The sequence below is a fragment of the Maniola hyperantus genome, chromosome 7 (assembly GCF_902806685.2).
Source record: "Maniola hyperantus chromosome 7, iAphHyp1.2, whole genome shotgun sequence".
In the NCBI taxonomy this organism is placed as follows: Eukaryota; Metazoa; Arthropoda; class Insecta; order Lepidoptera; family Nymphalidae; genus Maniola; species Maniola hyperantus.
Window position 1 is genome coordinate 4,864,582 of NC_048542.1, and position 20,971 is coordinate 4,885,552.

At 41.1% G+C, this 20,971-nt stretch overlaps 1 protein-coding gene across 14 annotated transcripts in view; it reads left to right on the top strand.

Annotated features, from left to right (window-relative positions):
- The window catches only part of Fak (protein tyrosine kinase 2 Fak), a 163,595-nt gene that overhangs the window by 140,018 nt on the left and 2,606 nt on the right, over positions 1 to 20,971 (top strand). For 10 of the 14 annotated variants that reach the window (XM_069499864.1, XM_069499865.1, XM_069499868.1 and 7 more), the window contains 23 exons: positions 3,773 to 3,957; positions 4,560 to 4,715; positions 5,483 to 5,562; positions 5,939 to 6,095; positions 6,979 to 7,123; positions 8,036 to 8,157; positions 8,642 to 8,725; positions 8,809 to 8,890; positions 9,293 to 9,328; positions 10,218 to 10,340; positions 10,760 to 10,840; positions 11,496 to 11,666; positions 12,301 to 12,433; positions 12,759 to 12,891; positions 13,544 to 13,685; positions 14,567 to 14,771; positions 16,359 to 16,489; positions 16,601 to 17,667; positions 18,714 to 18,830; positions 19,504 to 19,621; positions 19,796 to 19,869; positions 20,161 to 20,360; positions 20,748 to 20,858. In XM_069499864.1, the coding sequence (XP_069355965.1) occupies positions 3,773 to 3,957; positions 4,560 to 4,715; positions 5,483 to 5,562; positions 5,939 to 6,095; positions 6,979 to 7,123; positions 8,036 to 8,157; positions 8,642 to 8,725; positions 8,809 to 8,890; positions 9,293 to 9,328; positions 10,218 to 10,340; positions 10,760 to 10,840; positions 11,496 to 11,666; positions 12,301 to 12,433; positions 12,759 to 12,891; positions 13,544 to 13,685; positions 14,567 to 14,771; positions 16,359 to 16,489; positions 16,601 to 17,667; positions 18,714 to 18,830; positions 19,504 to 19,621; positions 19,796 to 19,869; positions 20,161 to 20,360; positions 20,748 to 20,858 (3,853 nt within the window). The remainder of the gene's footprint in view (positions 1 to 3,772; positions 3,958 to 4,559; positions 4,716 to 5,482; positions 5,563 to 5,938; positions 6,096 to 6,978; positions 7,124 to 8,035; positions 8,158 to 8,641; positions 8,726 to 8,808; positions 8,891 to 9,292; positions 9,329 to 10,217; positions 10,341 to 10,759; positions 10,841 to 11,495; positions 11,667 to 12,300; positions 12,434 to 12,758; positions 12,892 to 13,543; positions 13,686 to 14,566; positions 14,772 to 16,358; positions 16,490 to 16,600; positions 17,668 to 18,713; positions 18,831 to 19,503; positions 19,622 to 19,795; positions 19,870 to 20,160; positions 20,361 to 20,747; positions 20,859 to 20,971) is intronic. The other 4 variants (XM_069499869.1, XM_034969916.2, XM_069499860.1 and 1 more) reach the window with 3 other exon arrangements.

A 20,971-nucleotide genomic window follows, 5' to 3' on the forward strand; every position in this document is an offset into this window, starting at 1 on the left:
TTAGGTACGACAACCTAAAATCGGTATATGATAAATTTCTGGACGCGATTTACGTGCTCTCGTGTCCTTAGAAATGTTTGCGCTACTTACAAAGTCGTGTAAAACATAAAAATGGCCGGAAAAGAATTTCCATCATTACACTAATTGCTTGTTATACGGACTACGAAATGCTCTACTTACAACATTCAGCCTGAAATCGCAACCCAACTCAACTTGCTTAAGCTTTTTGTATACAAATTTTTCTTAATTGCTCATAATATATACTTTAACTAGCTTATGCTCGCGACTTCGTCCGCGTGGACTACAAAATTTCAAAACCCTATTTCACCCCCTTAGGAGTTGAATTTTCAAAAATCCTTTCTTAGCGGATGCCTACGTCATAATAGCTATCTGCATGCCAAATTTCAGCCCGATCCGTCCAGTAGTTTGAGCTGTGCGTTGATAGATCAGTCAGTCAGTCAGTCAGTCATTCAGTCAGTCAGTCAGTCAGTCAGTCAGTCAGTCAGTCACCTTTTCCTTTTATATATATAGATTATTTTAATAAAATGAAGGGACTCCCAGAACATTTTACCCGTTATCAGCACGTCATCGGTAAAATTCATTCACATTCAATTATCATACTTCCATAATACCAAGGAAAACTATGTGAATTAATTTTCTAATCATGTCTTGCATCTACTTTATAAAATTCTTACAACTGACTGACAGACAGCGTGAAGTTTTGGAGTTTTGGAATTGCTCAGTATAATTTTCCTCTAAAAATTGTCACTTTATCAGCCCTCTTATTTAATGTGCTTTTCAAGCCTACCTTACCTATTGCTAAAAGATTTCAGGCATTGTGGGTTTAGGTTTTTAATAAATTAGTTGCCATGGAAGTTCATGTCTCTTTGATTTTCCGAGATAAAAAGTAGCCTGTGTCACTCCTAAAGCTTTATCTATATCCACACAAAAATCATGACGATCAGTTGCTCCGTTGTGACGTGATTGAAGGACAAACCAACAAACAAATACACATTCGCAATTCGCATATATATTATGGGTACTGGGTAGTGATACTCAACTCTAATGCTCTACGAGTATAAGAGCTTTAATAAATTGCAGCTCAATAATAATAATTTGAGCAGTAAGGACCTTTTCTAGTCAATTTTTTTATATTCATTAAGTATCACATTCCGGAACTGGTAAAGAGTTGGAGGAAATTGATTCGACTATGTTTCACCAGTAAGGTCGCCGTTTTAATTTCTTCAAAGAAACCCAACTGCTCACATTTTCCGACAACATGTAAAATTCGCCCAACAAGATTTTCCGCTTACCAAGTGTCACATTAAATCCTTCCGTGCATTATTTAGCCGAGTTCTACTTACAAACGGCTGCTTGATTATTCAACGAGCTTCGTATTTTGCATGTAGAGTATTTGAATCATGTGCTTCCAGATAGTGATAAATAAGACATTTAAATACTTCCAAGACAATTTGTTCGCGGGATAGCTGAAGTGGGTGCTGAATGATAATTGAGTTTTTTTGTTGACTCGACAGTTGACGCCGACGAGACGACGTTCCAAGAACCTCGGTATGCGAAAATAGGCACGCCTTTTATTTACATAGCTAAGAGCTATAGACTTGATGCAATATCGTAACAGTTCAAAGTTCCAACAATACTGTCCGGACAATAGTTACGCAAGTTTGGAAGACGGTGTCTTTATATTTGGATTTCGTCAATGAGTTGTGCTTATGACACAATACATTTTAATCTAAATATATGAAAGGAAAAAGTGACTGACTGACTGAGTGACTATTCTATCAACGCACAGCTCAAACTACGGTAAGTATCAGGCTGAAATTTAGCATGCAGATAGCTATTATGACGTAGGCATCCGCTAAGAAATGATTTTTTTTAAATTCAACCCCTAAGGGGTGAAATAGGGGTTTGAAATTTGTGTAGTCCACGCGGACGAAGTCGCGAGCATAAGCTAGTAGTTTATAATTGTACTTCAAGTAATAAGTAGCAGTTGGTACCTATAGGATCTCGAGACACTATTACAGAAGTTTATCCATTAATTAGTTACTAGATGATGCCCGCGACTACTACGTCCGTGTAGATAGGTATAGGTTTCTTTAAAAATCCCGTTGAAACTCATTTTCCGGGGTAAAAAGCAGCCTTTGTGCTAATTCAGGGTATAAACCTGTTTACAGTGAGTCCCACATACCTCCCCGGAAGAAACGTGGTTAACTGCGTTTCTACCGGGGAGGATGCGTAAAAGCTTTTCCCAGCGAAAAAAAAGGTATAAACCTGTGTCTCCCCCCTAAATCAGTTCAGTCATTGTGGCGTGAAGGAGTAACAAACATTCAGGTTTTCACATTTGTAATATTATTAGGATTAGGATCCAAAGTCACGAAACCGATCGAGTCCAAAACTTTAGCAGATTGAAATCGGAGGCATACAAAATATGTTAGTAGAATTCAAAAACTGTTGTACTGTACCGTTACCGTCTTACCGATCGTAGACCAATATAACTAGAGCTTGACCCGTCATTTCACTTAGGCGAAACTGATGATTAAACTCGGTACGGATGTCTATCAAAATCTCAAACTCTATAATTGACTAAGAATAATTTTGTTTCATCTCCTGTTCTTATTCTTTGTTAGACCTTATTTATCCATTGTTGGACATAAGACTCTTCACGCGCTTCACGCCATTTTTCCCGGTGTTGAGCGAGCCTCCTCCAAGTTTTTCCGCAAGCTTGATAATGTCGTCGGACCAACGGCATGGTTGTCTTCCAAGTTTCTCCTTCCGGTACGTGGTCTCCATTCTGTTTTTCATCTCTTAATCAGTCTCAATTTCGTCATCAGTTTCGTATAGATGACTTGCATAAAATATCCGTGAAGCGATTTTTCCTAATGATATATTTTCCTTGTTAGTTAACGTCTCATTAATAATAAAATAAATTATCAAGCATATTAAAATTTATCAAAACAAGTTTAGCATTCCATATAGGGTTCCTCTCTTAATAGAGAATAACAAAATTCCGTTACCCAGTGACGTTATCCTTATCAGTAGAAATAGAAGCATTAACTACATAAGGCATGAGGACGTCATTTTAACGATGTACATAATTAATTACCGCTTTGATTACCGCCATGACAACGTTGCATAATTAAAACTGTAACGCTGTATTGACAATTGCGTTTTACCATTTTACTATGTGGTCTCTGTTATTTATATAATAAACTTGCTTATGCTCGCGACTTCGTCCGCGTGGACTACACAAATTTCAAATCCCTATTTCACCTCCTTAAGGGTTGAATTTTCAAAAATCCTTTCTTAGCGGATGCCTACGTCATACCTTATAGCTATCTGCATGCCAAGTTTCAGCTGAATCCGTCCAGTAGTTTGAGCTGTGCGTTGATAGATCAGTCAGTCAGTCAGTCAGTAAGTCACCTTTTACTTATATATATTCAGAATTCAGATTTAATTGTTATTGAAACCTGTAACTTTTTATGCAGCTACCCTACATACACCTACCTACAATATTACACTTTTCGTTACAAATTAGTGAGATGAAATCTAATATTAAATGGCATACCCCCAATATTGATATGGAATAGGAATACCTTAAACACGGATATCATATTTTTAACAGACTTCCAAAAAGGAGGTGGGTCTCAATACCGATTATTTCGAGGTTTCTTGTCCGATTTGTATTTTTTTTAATCAACAGAGGAAGTTGCCGTGGTGGCAGATAAATGATTAAACAATCTTGCTCATTCCGCAGGAGCGGCAACAGACCCGTCAATGTTAAAGGTCCACCTTCCGAACGGAGGCTTTAACGTTGTGAGGGCATCAGCCGACGAGGACGTGCGCTCCGTGCTACGGTGCCTCGCTGCCAGGCTTGCGGCGGGCGACCGGGTGTACACTTCGTGCTACGCTCTCAGGGCGAGGAGGCTCACTACTGGCAAGGTACGAGTTTTGTGTTGTTTCGGATTGACTAGGCTGCGTAGGCCCTACTGGCCGCTACAGCGTTACCGGGGAGGGTGGCGAACGCGAAGCTCCGCCTGGGGGTGAGCCCTAAGGCTCGAAGAAATAATTTGAGAGGTCGGGGGGGCAACGTCCTCCTACGGGCGCCTCCTGTGAGGCTCGGACCACGGCTTAGGATGACGTTAGGATGGTTGGAGTTGTTGGACTACTGGTTAGTCCGTACGCCCCCGAGGCCGATAGGGGGGATAGGTACGAGTATGGTTCCATACAAATATATATACCCTTTCCCCTCCAGTTAAGTGTTAAAATTGTGCTAGGACATAGGAGTAGGTGCATCAAAAGTCCAACGGATGGTATTTGACCTACTTTCCCAGTCACGCTCCAAAATCTTTTTTAAGTTTAAAAGGGCTAAGGGTGGCCACTGAGATATTTCAATCGGTAAAAATCCGATATAGGATTTTGGATTTCCCATCCCTCCCCCGTTTACAAAAAAGGGGTGCAATAAGCAATAATTTTGAGAAATTCCTACGAGATCTTGTAAAACATAAATCCACACGGATTAATAATATAGATATATTTTTTAGATCCGTTGGATACACCAGGACACGCCAGTATCCGAGCTGCTGGCGAAGTGGCCGGCGAGTGAATGGCGCTTGGAGCTGCGCGTGCGCTACCTGCCCGCCAACCTGCGCGACCTCTGCGACTCGGACCGCGTCACCTTCCATTATTATTACGATCAGGTAAATATCTAGGTAATCTATATATCATCGTAATCGTCATCCGGTAGACATCCACTGCTGGACTTCCACACGCCACGGCCTTGCGCCGCCTGAATACAGCGGCTCCCTGCGACTCTTTTCATGTCGTCGGTCCGTCCAGTGGGGCGTCTTCCAAAGCTGCGCTTTTCGGTGCGAGGTCGCCATTCCAGCATCTTGGGATCCCAATGTCTATCGGCTGTTCGTATTTTGTGATCTGCCCAAATGCCACTTAAGCTTCACAACCCGCTTAGCTATGTCGGAGCAACTCTATATAAGGCAGCTAAACTCACGGTTTTTGTCGGAGTAAGTATTCTTGATTAGTTATGGGCCTGTTCACACGATGCGATGAGATTAGCCTCCTTAGAAATAGATATGTAGTGTTAGATAATGATAGTTTAGTCGTAGAAATCTATCAAATCATTGATACACAAACACAATAGACCTTACATTTTTGCTTTTCAAAAATTGCCCACTTTTATCAAATTAAATGTTTTGAGAGCTCGACTCGGAAGTATGAAATTACAGAGGCCTGAGCGAAAACGAAGGGGTACTGGAAAATATTTGTATAGGCAGTTGTTAATTTTTTTTAGAATATCCTCGTCCCTAACAACTCCCTTCTTATTTTGCATTATTTTTGCATTAATTCTATGGTCTATATTTCCAACTTTAATTAAACCCAATGGCAAATTACAGACACCTTTGCCATATTCATTAGGCTATTCGTTAACTAATATTGGTCTTATTTTCAGGTTCGACACGACTACCTCAATGCCAATCACCAAATGGTTGATCAAGATTTGGCGATACAGATATGTTGTTTAGAAATAAAGTAAGTATTTCTACTCCAAATACTCTATGCTATCAAATTGCATCATTACCATTTTTATGAGTCTGATCGGAAAAATTTCGTTTGCGCAAAAAAGCGCAACTTAACGCCGACAAAAACCGAATGAAGCTACATCAATGAAATACAGACCTTATTGCTTGACGTTAGGATTTTAAACATAAGAACAACAGAGACTCGTGCTATCTCGCTCGTAATTCGCTCATAAACATGGCGTGTAGTCATCAACCAATAGCGGACGGACGCGTGCTATGATGGCTGAGATATTTTCGCGCCATTCAAAAATAAAATTTCTGCGCAGGTGCATCGGCTTAACTTATAAAATTGGTAGTACTGTAATCATTAGGTTCTTCTTTTACAGGTACTTCTGCAAAGATATGCAGATATCATTGGACAAGAAGTCCAACATAGAGTACCTGGAGAAAGAGTTTGGTTTGCACAAGTTCCTACCCAAGTCCGTGCTCGACGCGATCAAGCCTAAAGTGCTCAAGAAGGCGATACAACAGCAGTTCAAAAAGGTACCTTATTTCTTCAAAGAATATACAGAAGACTGTTTGACATACTCATTTTACTCTACAACTAAAAAAAAGCTTGTACCAGGAACTGGTATGACGGTAGTTCAACATAGGAAATTAAACCTTTCAATCTACCCTTACCTACTCTCTAAACCTTAACAGCTATTGAGAGTTATTTATCCTCTTCACTTTTTCCAAAAAATTAACAAGCATGTTGTTTGGAAAAGCAAAATTGACTACACACCACTAGCCCCGATTCTCTAGTCTCTCTCTAAACTAAATTTAGAGTATCTGCATCTTTTTCTTTTTACTAATGCTAAAAAAGGAACGGAACATGACTTTCACATTTATAGACTCTAAATTTTAGTGCACAATAAAAATTTAAACAGTAGGTTCGCGAGTGCGTGCTAAAATCACGGGTTTTACCATCTAAAAATTAAATTTAGAAATGTCAAACTGCTTCTGTCCTTTTCATATTACAATAGTAAGAAGAGGTGTGCGAATACTCTAAAATTAGGTTGTGCTTAGAATCGGTGCCATTGTGGCTAATTCCGTTGTACACAATCTCTAAACTAAACTAAAATGACAGGTCTAAATCTATTGCTATCCCTTTCATAATGTTGCTTGCGGAAAAGGATAGCACTAGATTTATATCTGTTAATTTCGTTTAGTTTAGAGATTGTGTACGAGAGAATCGGCCCCATTGTCTACCTATATCTTTGGTTACAGTATAATTTGAGAACTGCAGAGGAAGATTAAGTAAAATATTCTCATTTTATTTTTTCCGATTTCTTATATACTTATTCAAGAAACTCCTTATCATTGTGTAGTAAAAAATACGATTGGAAATTACATTAAAACGCAATAGGTATGTATCTATTTTTAGGTGGCCAACTTAAGTGACACTGACTGCATGCTGAAGTACCTGGAAACGATGCACACGCATTACGGATACGATCGCGAGACGTTCACGGGCGCGCTCGGCTCCGGCTGGGCGATACCTGTCGAGCTGGCGATAGGACCCGATATAGGTAAGGCTGTGAAAGTCAACATCAAAATTCACTTATTTAATGTAGGACAACAACTAATGTCTCTACCACCGGTACGAAATGAAGATTCTACTGAGAAGAGCCGACAAGAAATTCACCAGTTGCTTTTTCTTATAGATATAGCAAACGAGCAGGCGGGTCACCTGATGTTAAGTGATTACCGCCGCCCATGAGCATTCGCACCACAACTGCCGATGCGTTGCCGGCCTTTCAGGAATTTGTTGTCCGCCCCTTGAATAACCCCTTAATTATTTTTTTTATCGTAAAAAGTTATAATATGCACCAATAACATACCATCTTGTGGGCAACTGAAAGCTCAGCCGGTTGCTTCCGCGCCCGGTTCTAAAAAGGTTTCTTCTTTCCTTAGTGACAAATCTTTGTCAAAAAGAAGAAACCTTTTTAGAGTCGCAGGATTACTACAGTAATAGGTATAACACAAATGCTTGTCAACCTTAGACATCCGCTGTTGGACATAGGTCTTCCCGCGTCACTATACCCGGTTGTCAGACTTATATCGTTATATCGTCGTTCTATCGTGCTGAAGGATGCCCCACATTATGCAGGAAAGGTCTCTAGGGAAAACGCTTAAACACAGACCGTGTTTATTATGTTTTATTTGTCGAAAAAGGGCAAATCACAACTGACTTCACGCTGTGGCTGTAGACTTTGAGAGCGATACGAAAAATCTCCGGCTTACGGCTTCATTAGGGGAAATCGAACTCCTTGTAACCTAATTTCTTTATAGCAATTCGGTATTCAACCATGTCCTTGATATTCTAAGTCATTTGTGAACGTGCTAGTTTTTAATTTAATGTCACACTTTCCAGAATAAATTTAATAACAGATCAAATGCTAACGTAACTTCATAACTAATGGCCAATTCTTGTATTGCAGATATATCATACGTATCGCACAAAGCAGGCGAGCCTCCCACCTACACGAAGATCGCGTCTTTCAGTGATATCGTAGCGGTTCAAACCTTAAAATCCAATTGCACGCAGCAGTCAAATTCGCAGGTAAAAAATGTACCTATCAAATATAATACTTATTTGTTACTCTCGGATTAGGTAAAGCTTTTGACTATGTACACCATAACAAACCTTGTGCTTTTTGCTTAAATATTATATATTAAAATATTGTGGCTAATTCCGGTGTACACAATCTTTAAACTAAACTAAAATGGCACGTCTAAATCTATTGCTATCCCTTTTATAATGTTGCTTGCGAGAAAGGGATAGCACTAGATTTAGACCTGTTAATCATCGTTGTTAGCACTAGATTTAGACCTGTTAAGAATCGGCCCCATTGTGCGATTAGTTTTATTTTACTTTGTTAAATAAAAACAAGAATATCGACATATTTAAAAACATTTCCAGTGCATTAAGCAGGCAAGTCAGCTTGGTACTGACATCTTTCTTCTTTATACCTACTTATAGATATACTAGTTATACCTATAGATATTTGATTATATTCAAATGAAAATTAAAATGTTTATTTCAGACGAGCTCATGTGGAAAAGCGGCGCTACAGTTGAGAGTGAAAGGCGCTACGGAAACGTTAACTATTACGTGCAGCAGTGTAGAGGTAAGCTGTTATTTGATAAATATTTTCATCTGAAAATTCCTAAGAACTTTATCAAATGGTAACAATGTTTTTTTTTATTTCAGGCTGCAGAAAGCTTAGCAGATTTAGTAGACGGCTATTGTAGATTAGTGACAGATTCACAAACCTCGCTTTGGAATAGAACGAGTAAGTACCTATATCACTTTTATTATTAGCCAAGCCAATGGTGGTTATTTTATTGTGCACTAATCTCTTAACTAAACAAAGCCGCGTAAGGAGGCCAAGCCTCGAAGCCCGTACCCCCGTCTGGCCGTAGCGGCCAAACGAAAAAGACCCACACAAAATTCATAGGTCTAAAATAGTTCTATCTTTTTCCGCAGGGAAAGTTGTAAAAAAGATAGATAACTCTAATAATTATTGTAAACCAATCAGATTAATTATTTTACAGATTTGACTACAACCGAATTAGTATCATTATTATCTTTGACTTTTTTATACATTATTGGGGTTGTATATCCAATGAAAAGATGTAATTTGATTTACTTGATTATTTTGTCACATGGTAATTTTTATTAATTTATTTCCAAGCAACCATTTGGAAGACACTGAACTGTCAGTGTAAAAGTAAGTTCTCTTCAAAAAAGATTAAAATCGTATTTAGGTATATAAGTTTGTTATAGATAAGAATATAAGTCGTAGGGAGCCGCCCGATTTAAGCGGCGCAAGACCGTGACTTTTGGCAACAGGACAGCTATGTCCAGCAGTGGACAGATGTCCAGATCGGTTAATAATAATGAACCCAGTAACTGTATCGTACACATTTAGTTTAACCAGCATCAGTTAGGCCAGCTTGCTATCTTTATAATTTAGTTTGTACGAAAATTATGAAACGTTGTTTTATAGGCCTACCGTTTAACTGAGATGGTTCCCGAGATAGCTGCGCGGTGCAGTGACGGTGACTTAACTATAACATCAACTGTCACAACTATAACATCAACTGTCACAACTATAACATCAACTGTCACGACTATAACATCAACTGTCACAACTATATTAACATCAACTGCCACCCCTCCCGCGCATTTACCTCAAAAACCATTTGATTTATACGGCAGGCGTTAAATATTCTTAACAATTCATGTTTGACGACATTTGTGGCGCAGTGGTGAGCGCTGTGGTCCTATAAGTGGAAGGTCCCGGGTTCGATTGCCAGCAGGGGCAATTTGGGAATTTATATTTTCTAAATTGTCCCTCGTCTGGTCTGGTGGGAAGCTTCGGCCGTAGCACGACCATATCGGCAAAGCCGTGCCGCCAATCGATTTAGCGTTCTGGTACGATGCCGTGGGGAAACCGATCAGGGGTATGGGTTTAATGAAACTGCCATACCCCTTCCAAGTTAGCCCACTTCCATCTTAGACTGCATCATTACTTACCATCAGATGAGGTCACAGTCAAGGGCTAACTTGTATCAGAATAAAATAAAATAAAATTCATGTTTGTACTGATATTGCAGCGGAGATGAGCAGCAGCTCGTCGGAAGGCAAGACGAGCTCGTGGGAAGCCAACACCGCCACGATTCTGTCGGAGGACTACGCGGAAATCGTCGACGACGATGCGGACTACTCAACACCAGCAGGTACGAGTACTGATTCAAAATATATAAAAGGAAAAGCTGACTGACTGACTGACTGATCTATCAACGCAACGCATAGCTCAAACTACTGGACGGATCAGGCTGAAATTTGGTATACAGCTAGCTATTATATAGATTTTTGAAAATTCAACCCCCAAGGGGGTGAAATAAGGGTTGAAATTTGTGTAGTCCACGCGGACAAAGTCGGGAGCATAAGGTAGTCGTAAATAATATGAATTTGTCACAAAAGTGTCACCCGCACGCATTTTCAAAAAATGCGTAGCTTGTACCTTCCCTAAACCTTGTTTGTTTGTAAGTTGTGATTAGTTTAAAAAAAAATTATACAAGTATAAAATGTCTGTCCTGAGGAATTTACAGAAATGTACGTAAAGCAATCAAAAAATAATTCATGTGTTTTGCAGTTCGTGACTACGAATTGGTGCGTAATCAAATTGAACTGACCGGTATCATTGGAGAAGGACAGTTTGGAGACGTGCATAAAGGTTAGTTGCATTGCATTCGTAATATTAATTCGTAATATATTGTATATTAAGTATAGAATATCAATACTTGTGTACTAATATGATAAAGAAAGAGTACGAATTTTCTGAGTTTATATAATGGAGGATGAATTTATATAACATATATTATATGTGGAGGGTAATCTCTGGAACTGTTGCACCTATTTAATACATTTTTTCACCATTTGAAGAGTAGAATATTACAGATTCACCTTACCAACTTAATCTTATCCACCTTAATTCAATATGAAACATAATAGGAAAACTTGAACGGTACAGTGATCGCAAAACAAGTCGTCCGATCTGAAGTTGCAACATGGCGATCTGCGCATATACAACCAAGTCATATGCCTCGTGTTTGGATTGGACTACTCGTTTTATAATCACTATATATATATATATATATATATATATATGACACACAATAGTGTGTCTATCTGTCTGTCTGTTTGTCTGCTAGCTTTTCACGGCCCAACAGGTTAACTGATTTTGAAAATCTAGTACAGAGTTAGCTCACATCCCGGGAAAGGTCATAGGCTACTTTTTATCCCGGAAAATCAAAGAGTTCCCATGGCTAAAAACTAAATCCACGCGAACGAAGTCGCGGACATCATCTAGTGTAATATTTTCTGTCTAGGTACATGCAAAGTGACGTCAGCAAACCACCCCTCATTGCGACGTCAGTTGGCACTACAAAGGCAACAAGGCAAAAGCAACGCGGGAGGCGAGTGCGTATTGCCCGTAGCCGTGAAGACGTGCAAGCTTGATGCTGATCTCGATACCGCGGAAAAGTTTCTGGAAGAAGCTTGTGAGTCTCTTTCTTTGGTTTTTACTGATGAAATGGTGTATTGTGACGTCAGCAAACCTGTCGTCTTTGCGGCGTCAGATACAAAAGTAACACGCGGATGCACGCCGTAGTGTGAAGCCTAAAGTGATCTCCTTATTTCTGATTTGATCACGTAGAGTAACACCAAGTATAGCTCTCTACATCGTCCGCTTATGCCTAGTTCGGAATACATTAGTATTTTGGTCGAGTAGCGAGTAATTTAGTAACTAAATGTGTCTGAACACCAAAAGTTCTATTTTTGCCACCACGCGTATTTCACACTGGTTCACCTGTTACAAGTCTGAACGTTTCGTTTTAGTCGAGAGTTTCACGCGTAAAATGATGTGTCGCTGGAGTGAAGAAAACACTGTAAAATTACTGACACAAATTGATGATGGAGATGGACAAAAATTGTATGGATGTACAGAGATGATATATCTACCATTTAATAGTAAAAATCTTCTATTTAAAAAAAAAAAAAAAGTCGCATGTTGTTTTGCAGTCGTAGCATTAAGTTCATGATAGGCATATGGGCCTGGGGCAAATTTTGTCCATCACGAACAAAGTGCGAACGATTTTAAAGCCTTTTAGTGAACACTTTGTTATTATTTTCCAGACATCATGCAACAGTTCTCGCACCCGCACATCATCGGGCTGGTGGGCGTGTGCAGCTCGCCGCCGATCTGGATCGTCATGGAGCTGGCCACGCTCGGCGAGATGAGGGCGTACTTGCAGCAGAACTCACACAGGTAACGTGCATATACCTACTTATCATCATTTCCAGACATCATGCATCAGTTCTCGCACCCGCATGTCATCAAAAATTACCCGAGTACGGAACCCTTAATGCGCGACACCTTACTCGCACATGGCCGGTTTTTTTAAATGGCCTACTTCAGGTTTACTTCATTTGAAGAAATATCAGAATCACTGCAAGTCAGCCCAGAAACCTCTGAAAAATCAGTGAACACTTTTTTTTTAATTTATCGACCTCTCTTTTATAATTTTTCTGAGATTCTTACTACTAAAGCCTATTACAAAGCTCCGGACTCAGTGGATCCGTGTTATTTCCAGATTAGAGACGTGCACGCTAGTGTTGTACATCTACCAGCTGTCAACCGCGCTGAGCTACTTGGAGAGCAAGAAATTCGTGCATCGAGACATCGCCGCAAGAAACGTGCTCGTCTCCACTCCCACTTGTGTCAAGGTAACTTAATATTTGTTCTTGAGGAAAACTATACCATTTTCTATATAGCGGGATACCAAACCCGTAGATATAACTGGTAATTTGTGGCACAGCTTTTCTTTCTTTCTTTTTCCCTGAAATCAAGTAGGCTATTAAAATAGGTTCTTTAGATTTTATTTTAAGTAGGGTCGAAACGCACGGTCGGTAAAGTGACCCGCTTCGATTAATCATACAAATTGTACGTCAACTTAACTGCATGCATCGTACGCACGCTCATAAGTGTTGTGTGCTCTGCTGATTAGTTTATCAGTACTAGAGATATTCAAAGCTTATGGACTAACGAGGAGGGCCGGACCTTCGTTAGTTTATTAAAGCTGAACGTTTATCTGCGTATTGTCACAGGGCACAACGATCAGGTCTATGAAATTTGTATCATGGTGGCTTTGGAAGGTAACAAAGGTGTATTTACGTAAAAGTATAAAGGGCTTTATTTTTCTTCAGAATAGTATTAAAATCGTGTCATGCATTGCCAGACATTTAGTATCATGGCAACCCCCTGGCAGATACCCTTAATCTTTTAAACTTTATTTTTATTATTATTAACTGTATTTTGTAATACGAATCGAATGAGTGCACAAACACCTTTAAGAACATTGGTATAATTTGTTTCCAGTTGGCAGACTTCGGTCTATCAAAGATGGTGGAAGATAAATCTTACTACAAAGCGTCAAGGGGAAAGTTGCCCATAAAATGGATGGCGCCAGAATCTATCAACTTCCGGCGATTCACTTCCGCATCGGATTGCTGGATGTTTGGTAAATTAATTAGATTATTATTATTTTTAATAGACTAAGCAGCTTACGCTGATGCGTCTATTTCAGAAGTGTTTCGAGTTTTCCAAATGTTTGTCCAATTTATTCTTGAACTGGTTAACAGAACTTGACATAACCACATCCTTAGGCAAAATGCACTACATACATATTATACAAAGTCACTATCTAACCTTGAGATTTTTGGATTGCGAAAACAGATCTCAATCACACCCCTGCCTTCTTTTTATAAATAGCCCTATTTAGCCCACCATTATTTTATTAATATAAAATTAAGAAGAATGTGCTGTGCATTCAAAGAATCTTTAATCATTTATCTTTAATCATTTTTCTACAACCGCACCGCACGCCACCGCAATCAATTCCACCCTCACCACCTGGGTTTCTGGAGCACTTCGACCACCCGTTGTGCCAGATCCATTTTTCCACGCACATGCAAACTGTGGAATCAACTCCCTTCGGCGGTGTTCCCTTTAGATTACAACATGGGGTTATTCAAGGGGTGGACCAACAATTTCCTAAAAGGCCGGCAACGCATCGGCGGTTCCTCTGGTGCTTGCTGCAAATGTTCATGGGCGGCGGTAATCACTTAACATCAGGTGACCCGCCTGCTCGTTTGCTCGCTATCTCTATTAAAAAAAAAATCTGACTCGCGCAAATTTTTCAACTTGCACAGGTCACCATATTGAGGGCCAGTATCAGTTTTGCCTGTGGGTCCCCATTGCAAAAGTTCCTCGTAATTTCCTGCAATCTTGCAGCATATTTGCCACCGGATATATCCCAAAAACGCGCAAAAAAATATGTTATTGACATCGATAAAACATAATATTTCTAATTACATAATTACTTAATTTTATTCTTTGTAGGCGTCTGCATGTGGGAGATATTAATGCTGGGTGTAAAACCATTCAGTGGAGTAAAGAATAACGATGTGATCGGCAAACTGGAGAATGGGGAAAGACTAGCGCTGCCTCCCCGCTGTCCCCCGCGGCTCTACTCCGTCATGTCGCGGTGTTGGGCGTATGAACCGTCCCAGAGACCCACTGCCCACCAGTTGAAAGAAACACTCTTGTAAGTATTTTATATGTCCCGTCAGTAATTTGAAAGGCCTGTTTCTGCCTTCCAAATTAAGGTTTTCTGCTCCCCAGTACAGAATATAGAAGATTATGTTCGTTTTAATTTTACAAAAAATAGCCTCATTCTATTTCCGTAAATCCTTGTTCTGATACGAATCAATTGTAAAGACCCACGGATGATGGATTTCCAACACGAAAACTGTAATGTAAGTTTTTCTTGAATAGGCTAGTTGACATTTTTTTTAAGTAGGTCTTAAATAGTTAATATTTGTCCTATTAGATCAAAAAAATTAACACTATATTTTTTTGCGCCCTAAAAACCGTAAAACTTTAATTTAAAAATATATTTTTCTTAGACAGGTGAAAACACTGTCGGCCATGTTTGGCCGATAGATTATCTGTGCTCTGACGTCATGCATTTGTAAACAACAGTATAACCTCCCAAAGTTTAATAAACATGACTTCTATACTAGTTTACATGAAAAATATAGTAATTATCGTTATTGTATCATCCGAGAATGTAAAAACGCATCGATAAAGACCACAGGAAAGTTGTGGATTAGAGTGCCCAGTGAAATAAATATACGTAACACGCGAAGACTTGCTTAAAGGGATCCTATATCACTAACGACTGCAAACCAAATTTATTTTTGCAAAGATCACTTTGTTGTAAGTCTTACTTAATAACTTATTCAATTTATAAAGTGAAAACGATATTTTTTTACGTTTACTATGAGTTTTTAGAAATATATAAAAACTAGCTTATGCTCGTGACTTCGCCCGCGTGGACTTCATAAATTTCAAACCCCCATTTAACCCACTCAGGGGTGGAATTTCAAAAAATCCTTACCTAGTGGATACCTTCTCTTTACCTACAAAGAACACACCCACCAAATTTCATGTATCTAGGACCAGCTGTTTAGATGTTTAGGCTGTGCGTTGATATATAAGTTAGTCAGGACTTGAAATTTTATATATATGGATACTACGTTAGTCCCCGCGTGACATAGGGATGACATTTCTTTGTTTACATATTTAATGACGTCACATCATGGCTGACAGCGTTTTCTGCGTTTCAAATAAAAATAAAAACTGTATTTTTTTAAATTGGATTTATATATCCATCCTGCGTTTTTAATAATTGTTATTGATATATTTCGTTGTCTTAAGCAAAATACTATAATAAATAATCATTTATTGGACGAAATTAGATATGAGTCAAGTAGCCTATTCATTTGTTTATTGTTTCTTTGCAATGAAATAAAAGTACTATATAGTACGCGACTGGTCAAGAGGGGACGGCCCGCATGCCCGCACGTCACTCGCGCTCGCCCGCACCGGGATAACGCGGGGGCTGTGCGGGTGTGCAAGGCATTCCCCCCGCCTCATACCTCGATTGTCATCTTGACCTGTCGCGGACCATACCTATACAAGTCTCGGCCGAAATAGCAATCAACAATCTTGTTTAGTTTAAAAGACCTCGGCTAGCGCCTCGTCGTTTTAAAATCACTGCGGAATGACGGGGTGGCCCTAAATTGCTTTATTTCCGACCTGGACGGTAATGAACTATTGTTTATTTCAGTGAGATCCTGCAAGAGGAGCGCAACACGGCGTGGGACACGATGCGGCGCGAGAACAGGCGCGTGGCGGCCGCCTCGTGGGGCGATGAGCCGCCGCCCAAGCCGTCGCGGCCCTCCACCAACCTCACTGCCGGTATGCTAGCATTTCATTACTTCATATGTGCAATAAATCCTGCAAGCTACTTTCCTGTAACTGTCTTTTATCAGAAAGATTCTTGTTGATGTAGATTTTGTATGTTGGCAGCGGTGGAGTCCGGCGGGCCGCAGACGTACATCGTGGCGCAGAGCCCCGCGGTGCTGGCGCAGCTGCTGCGCGACAACCCCGCGCGCGCCGACCCGCACGCCTACACCACGCCCGCCTCGGTATTCAACACGCTCGCCGTCGACTTGGCCGACCCCTCTGCGCCCGACCCGCCCCTGCACACCCGCCCCATCCCCGCCACGCAGCTGCAGCGCCTCGACCCGCCCGCCCCCGCCATCAGCGGCACCGTCGCCGCGCCCGACAGCTGCGACAACCTGTGCGCCGCGCCGCCCGCGCCCGAGCCCGACGCCGAGCCCTATCCCAGCCGCGTGCGCTCCCTCGAGCGCAACCCGCGCGCGCCCGTCGAGCGTGGCCCACTCCGCATGGGCTCGCTCGAGCGCAACCGCGGCGGCCTGTCCCAGCGCGGCTCGCCCGTCCCCATCCCGCCCTTCACGCGCCAGCACTCGGTGCCCGCCTCCCCGCCGCCGCGCGCGCGCCGCGACCAGGACGTGGGCCAGTTCTCAGTCCAGGGCGGCATCAACGCCCAGCTCGCCATGAGCGTCATGAACAAAATGCGCCAGCAGCCCGAACCTCCCCTCGTGGAGGAGATATACGACTTCGGCGGCGATAACGTCAAGAGCTGCGCCGCTATCGCCGCCCAGAAGGCCGGTCTATCGAAATCTCAGCCGTATCGCCCGGTCGTATCCGGGATGGCCGCGTCCCATCCGTCCGCCTACGGGGTTCCCGTAGGGGTCGTTCAGGGCGTCCCGTATTCTCCCACTTCGAAATCGGGCCAGGTGTCCAAAATTCCGGGAGGCTTCCGCTCGGCGAGTCCGCTGCAGGTTTCGTCCCCGATGGGCGTCGTGCAGCCCATGTTCGTGCAGCAAGCGTACTCGCACAGCTCGCAAGGCGCGCAGGCGACGTGTCGGCCGCAAGTGTCGGCGCAGTGCGCGTCCGTCGCCGGCTCGCCAGCGCAGGCGCGCGCGCCCGCCTCGCCCGCGCCCGCAACGGACGCGCCGATATACGTATCTCGCCAAGAATGCTCGCCCGCGCCGCCTATAGCGAAGCAGGTGACTTGATCATATTGCACCAGCATGAATTGGCAATTTTCGTTTCGAAATTATTATTTTTTGTTTTGCAAATGGTTCAGTAGATAGATTCTTGTTTTGCGCATGCTCAAATATCTCCCGGAATTGTTGTGGTCATTGAGTTTCTTTTTTTGTATATAAGTATCCTCTCACTCGCTGGTGGAGCTCGATGGGCTGTATGGATAACTGCGCCGTTTCCGACGGTCACGTTTTTTATTATGGAAAATAACCATAGAAACCTAAATATGGCTCCCAAAAGACGGTTAATACCTGAGATCTCCCCTAACTGAACTTTTAAACAAAAAGATATAATGTAAATAAACTTCCCTATTCCGGTTCCTATTACTGTCCACATCCCATGGTTCCAATTTTATAGTATAAGTGCCTATTTTTTTTTTCCAGAATAATTGTGTCCATTGGGTACTCCGGTAGAATTGGTTAAATTTTATATTTTTTTTATATTCAGAAATCACATATGAAATAGCATTTTCGAGTTATTATTTTTGTTTCTGAGCTTTGCATCATATTCAGCAGAAGTATTCATTGGTACCTTATTTATAATATTGTGACAGTATTATTATAATTTTAGCAAAGATCATGAGGCAAGTTTTGTTTTATTTGGCGCTAAGTATATTTGAAAGTATGCTCTGTTGTCTAAAAAGATGTTATTGTTTTTGCGACTGTTTTTTTCTAGTTTTGCTATAAATAAAAAGCGTTGATAGGTTTGGGTGTGAGCAATTTCAAGTGTGATTTCTTCATTTTAGTATTTCCATTATATTGAACTAACTTTGTGGTTGGTAAAAATGTTTCCAAATATTGGTAATAGAGGGACAAAATAATTACTGTGATACAATCTTGGTGACAAATATTTGTGCAAATGTTAACAGTGGGTAAAAATTAACTGCAACAACCGATCTATGCAATGTACTGGTATGAATGTTTGTACAAACTTGTGTATAAAACGGTGACAGTTTTACTAACTGCGACGTTAGTTTACACAATATTAATCCTTATGTATATCACGATAGAGTCCGGAGTTCGATACGGAACAAGCGGTGGAGAGGAGGTTGTTGGCCGAATTGGCGAGACAGCAACACCAGAGTGAGGAGGACAGAAGATGGTTGCAAATGCAAGAGGACAATTTGGTAAGTCCTTTCCGAGGACATCGTTCATGACCCATCAATTTAATCCGATTTTGATATACCTAATGTATGTTAAACAGTTAGTTATCTTCTAGTTCTAGTTAGGTAGACATGAAAAATATGAACCAAAAAAAGAATGAGATAAATATTTCACGAGTGAAAAGTTTTATTGTACCAATTTAGAACAGACTTATTTTTAAAAAATCAGTTTATTAGTCTTGGAGATAATCGCGGCCATCCATGCATAGGTACACATTACGTACGGATCACATACATAACCTAGTTTTTTAAAGTCAGTAGAAAAAGAAAGAAAGGAAACCGTTTATTTTGTAAGTTCTGCTACACATCACTCGTTATAGGTACCTAAAGGGTTACCTAGCCGATCAAGCGGCTTGATGATTGCTCAAGCACGTAGATTTTTGCTTGAGCCATAATTATGCTTGATGCTTGAGTCAAGCATTTACCTATTTGATGGTAATCGATGCGACTTTATATTTTTGTTTGGTGGCGTTCGAGTAATGTGCCGTTTGCTGGCTCATGTTGCTGGACGGACGTATCAAGCTAAGCAGTTTAATCATTAGGGGAAGCCATCTTAGCTTTCTAACTGTATAATCTGTATATGCTATTACTTAGGTTATCTATTTTCTTGCTGGAATATCTTTAGATTACCTTACAGAAACGTCTATCGAACGTGCAGCTAGCGCCTCCTACCGACGCGGATAACGCAGACAAACCCGACGTCACACAAACTACCAGCACGCAAGAAAACAAATCTTCTAGTCAACCGCATTCCGGTAAGCAACTATGATTTTTTATGACCTTCTTCCCAAAAGGTTATTTATGCCTATTTTATGATGCCTCTTGATGGAAATGGCGAAAGTAGATGATAAAAAATAAATTTGTTTTTAGACGTGTTTAAAAAGATTATTTCTGCTTAGTTTAAATTTCTGCTATGTTTTTGTCCGTAGCGGCAAATTCGGCGGAAACAAGTCCGGCGAATACAGTTAAACCCAAAGAAAGCAGGACACACAGTGAAGATAAGGTAAGAAAATACATATATTTTTGGTTCAAACTCAAACTCAAGACTTTACTAATGTAAACACTCTTATAAGTACATTAACATTAGTAAATTATTTTTGTCAATCAATTACGTAAGCTACTTACGTGAGTAAAACTTAAAGGTGTGATCGCTGCCTTATGTTTAAAAGTTACACTAGGGTTCCAGATGTTTTCCTTACCAGTCTACTGAATCATCCAGGGTTCCACGAACCAAAGCTTAAAAGCTATACTAGGGTTTCAGATCTTTTTCTCACCAGTGTACCGAATTACCCAGGGTTCCACGAACCAAGAGCCAGTGTACGTAGCGACGACGTCGGTAGTCCGCTGCGTGATGCGGTTGGCCGGCGTGGCCACGACCGCATCGCCCGCGCCGCCCGACCTGCTGGAGGCGGTGCGGGCGGTCGGCGCCGCGCTCCGCGGCCTGTGCGCGACCGTGGACAGCCTAGTGCGCGTCTACCCGCCCAATGCACAGAGGTAAGTTCAATGTACCATAGTTTATGGTGCCAGCGGTATGCTGACAATACGCGACTAGCTTCACTACTGAAACTGTCATCGGAAAGAAATAAAACTCGTGGCGTCATTCTTAGTATGGAAATGTTCGGCGCGTGCGGCAAGTGCTGTAATATAATATGCCACCTACTTTTAGTGTAAGGCCAAAAGGTAACTAGGCTTTCACAACCCAAGAGGTAGTATATGGAGCTACTACACCAGTGATCCACTGCGTGATGCACCTGGTCAGCATAACACGTGCAAATCCGGGGAGTCAGCTAGTCGTCCAAATTATATAATACATTAAAAGGTTCCGATGTGAAATGAAGCCGAAATGAAGTTCCAATTATTGATTTAAATTTTTCTTTGCAGGGAGGTAGAAATGGCGCACCAGGTTTTGAGCAAAGACATGGCTGCTCTGGTGGAAGCGATGCGCCTCGCCATACACTACTGCCGCACCACGCTACACCACGACTACACCAAGTGAGTACCGCATACGACATAACCCATATTGAAAAATACCTTATTTTTAGAAGAACTGACATAATTCAACATACAGCTCAAACCACTGGGTCTAAAAACTTAAGATTTTGTAG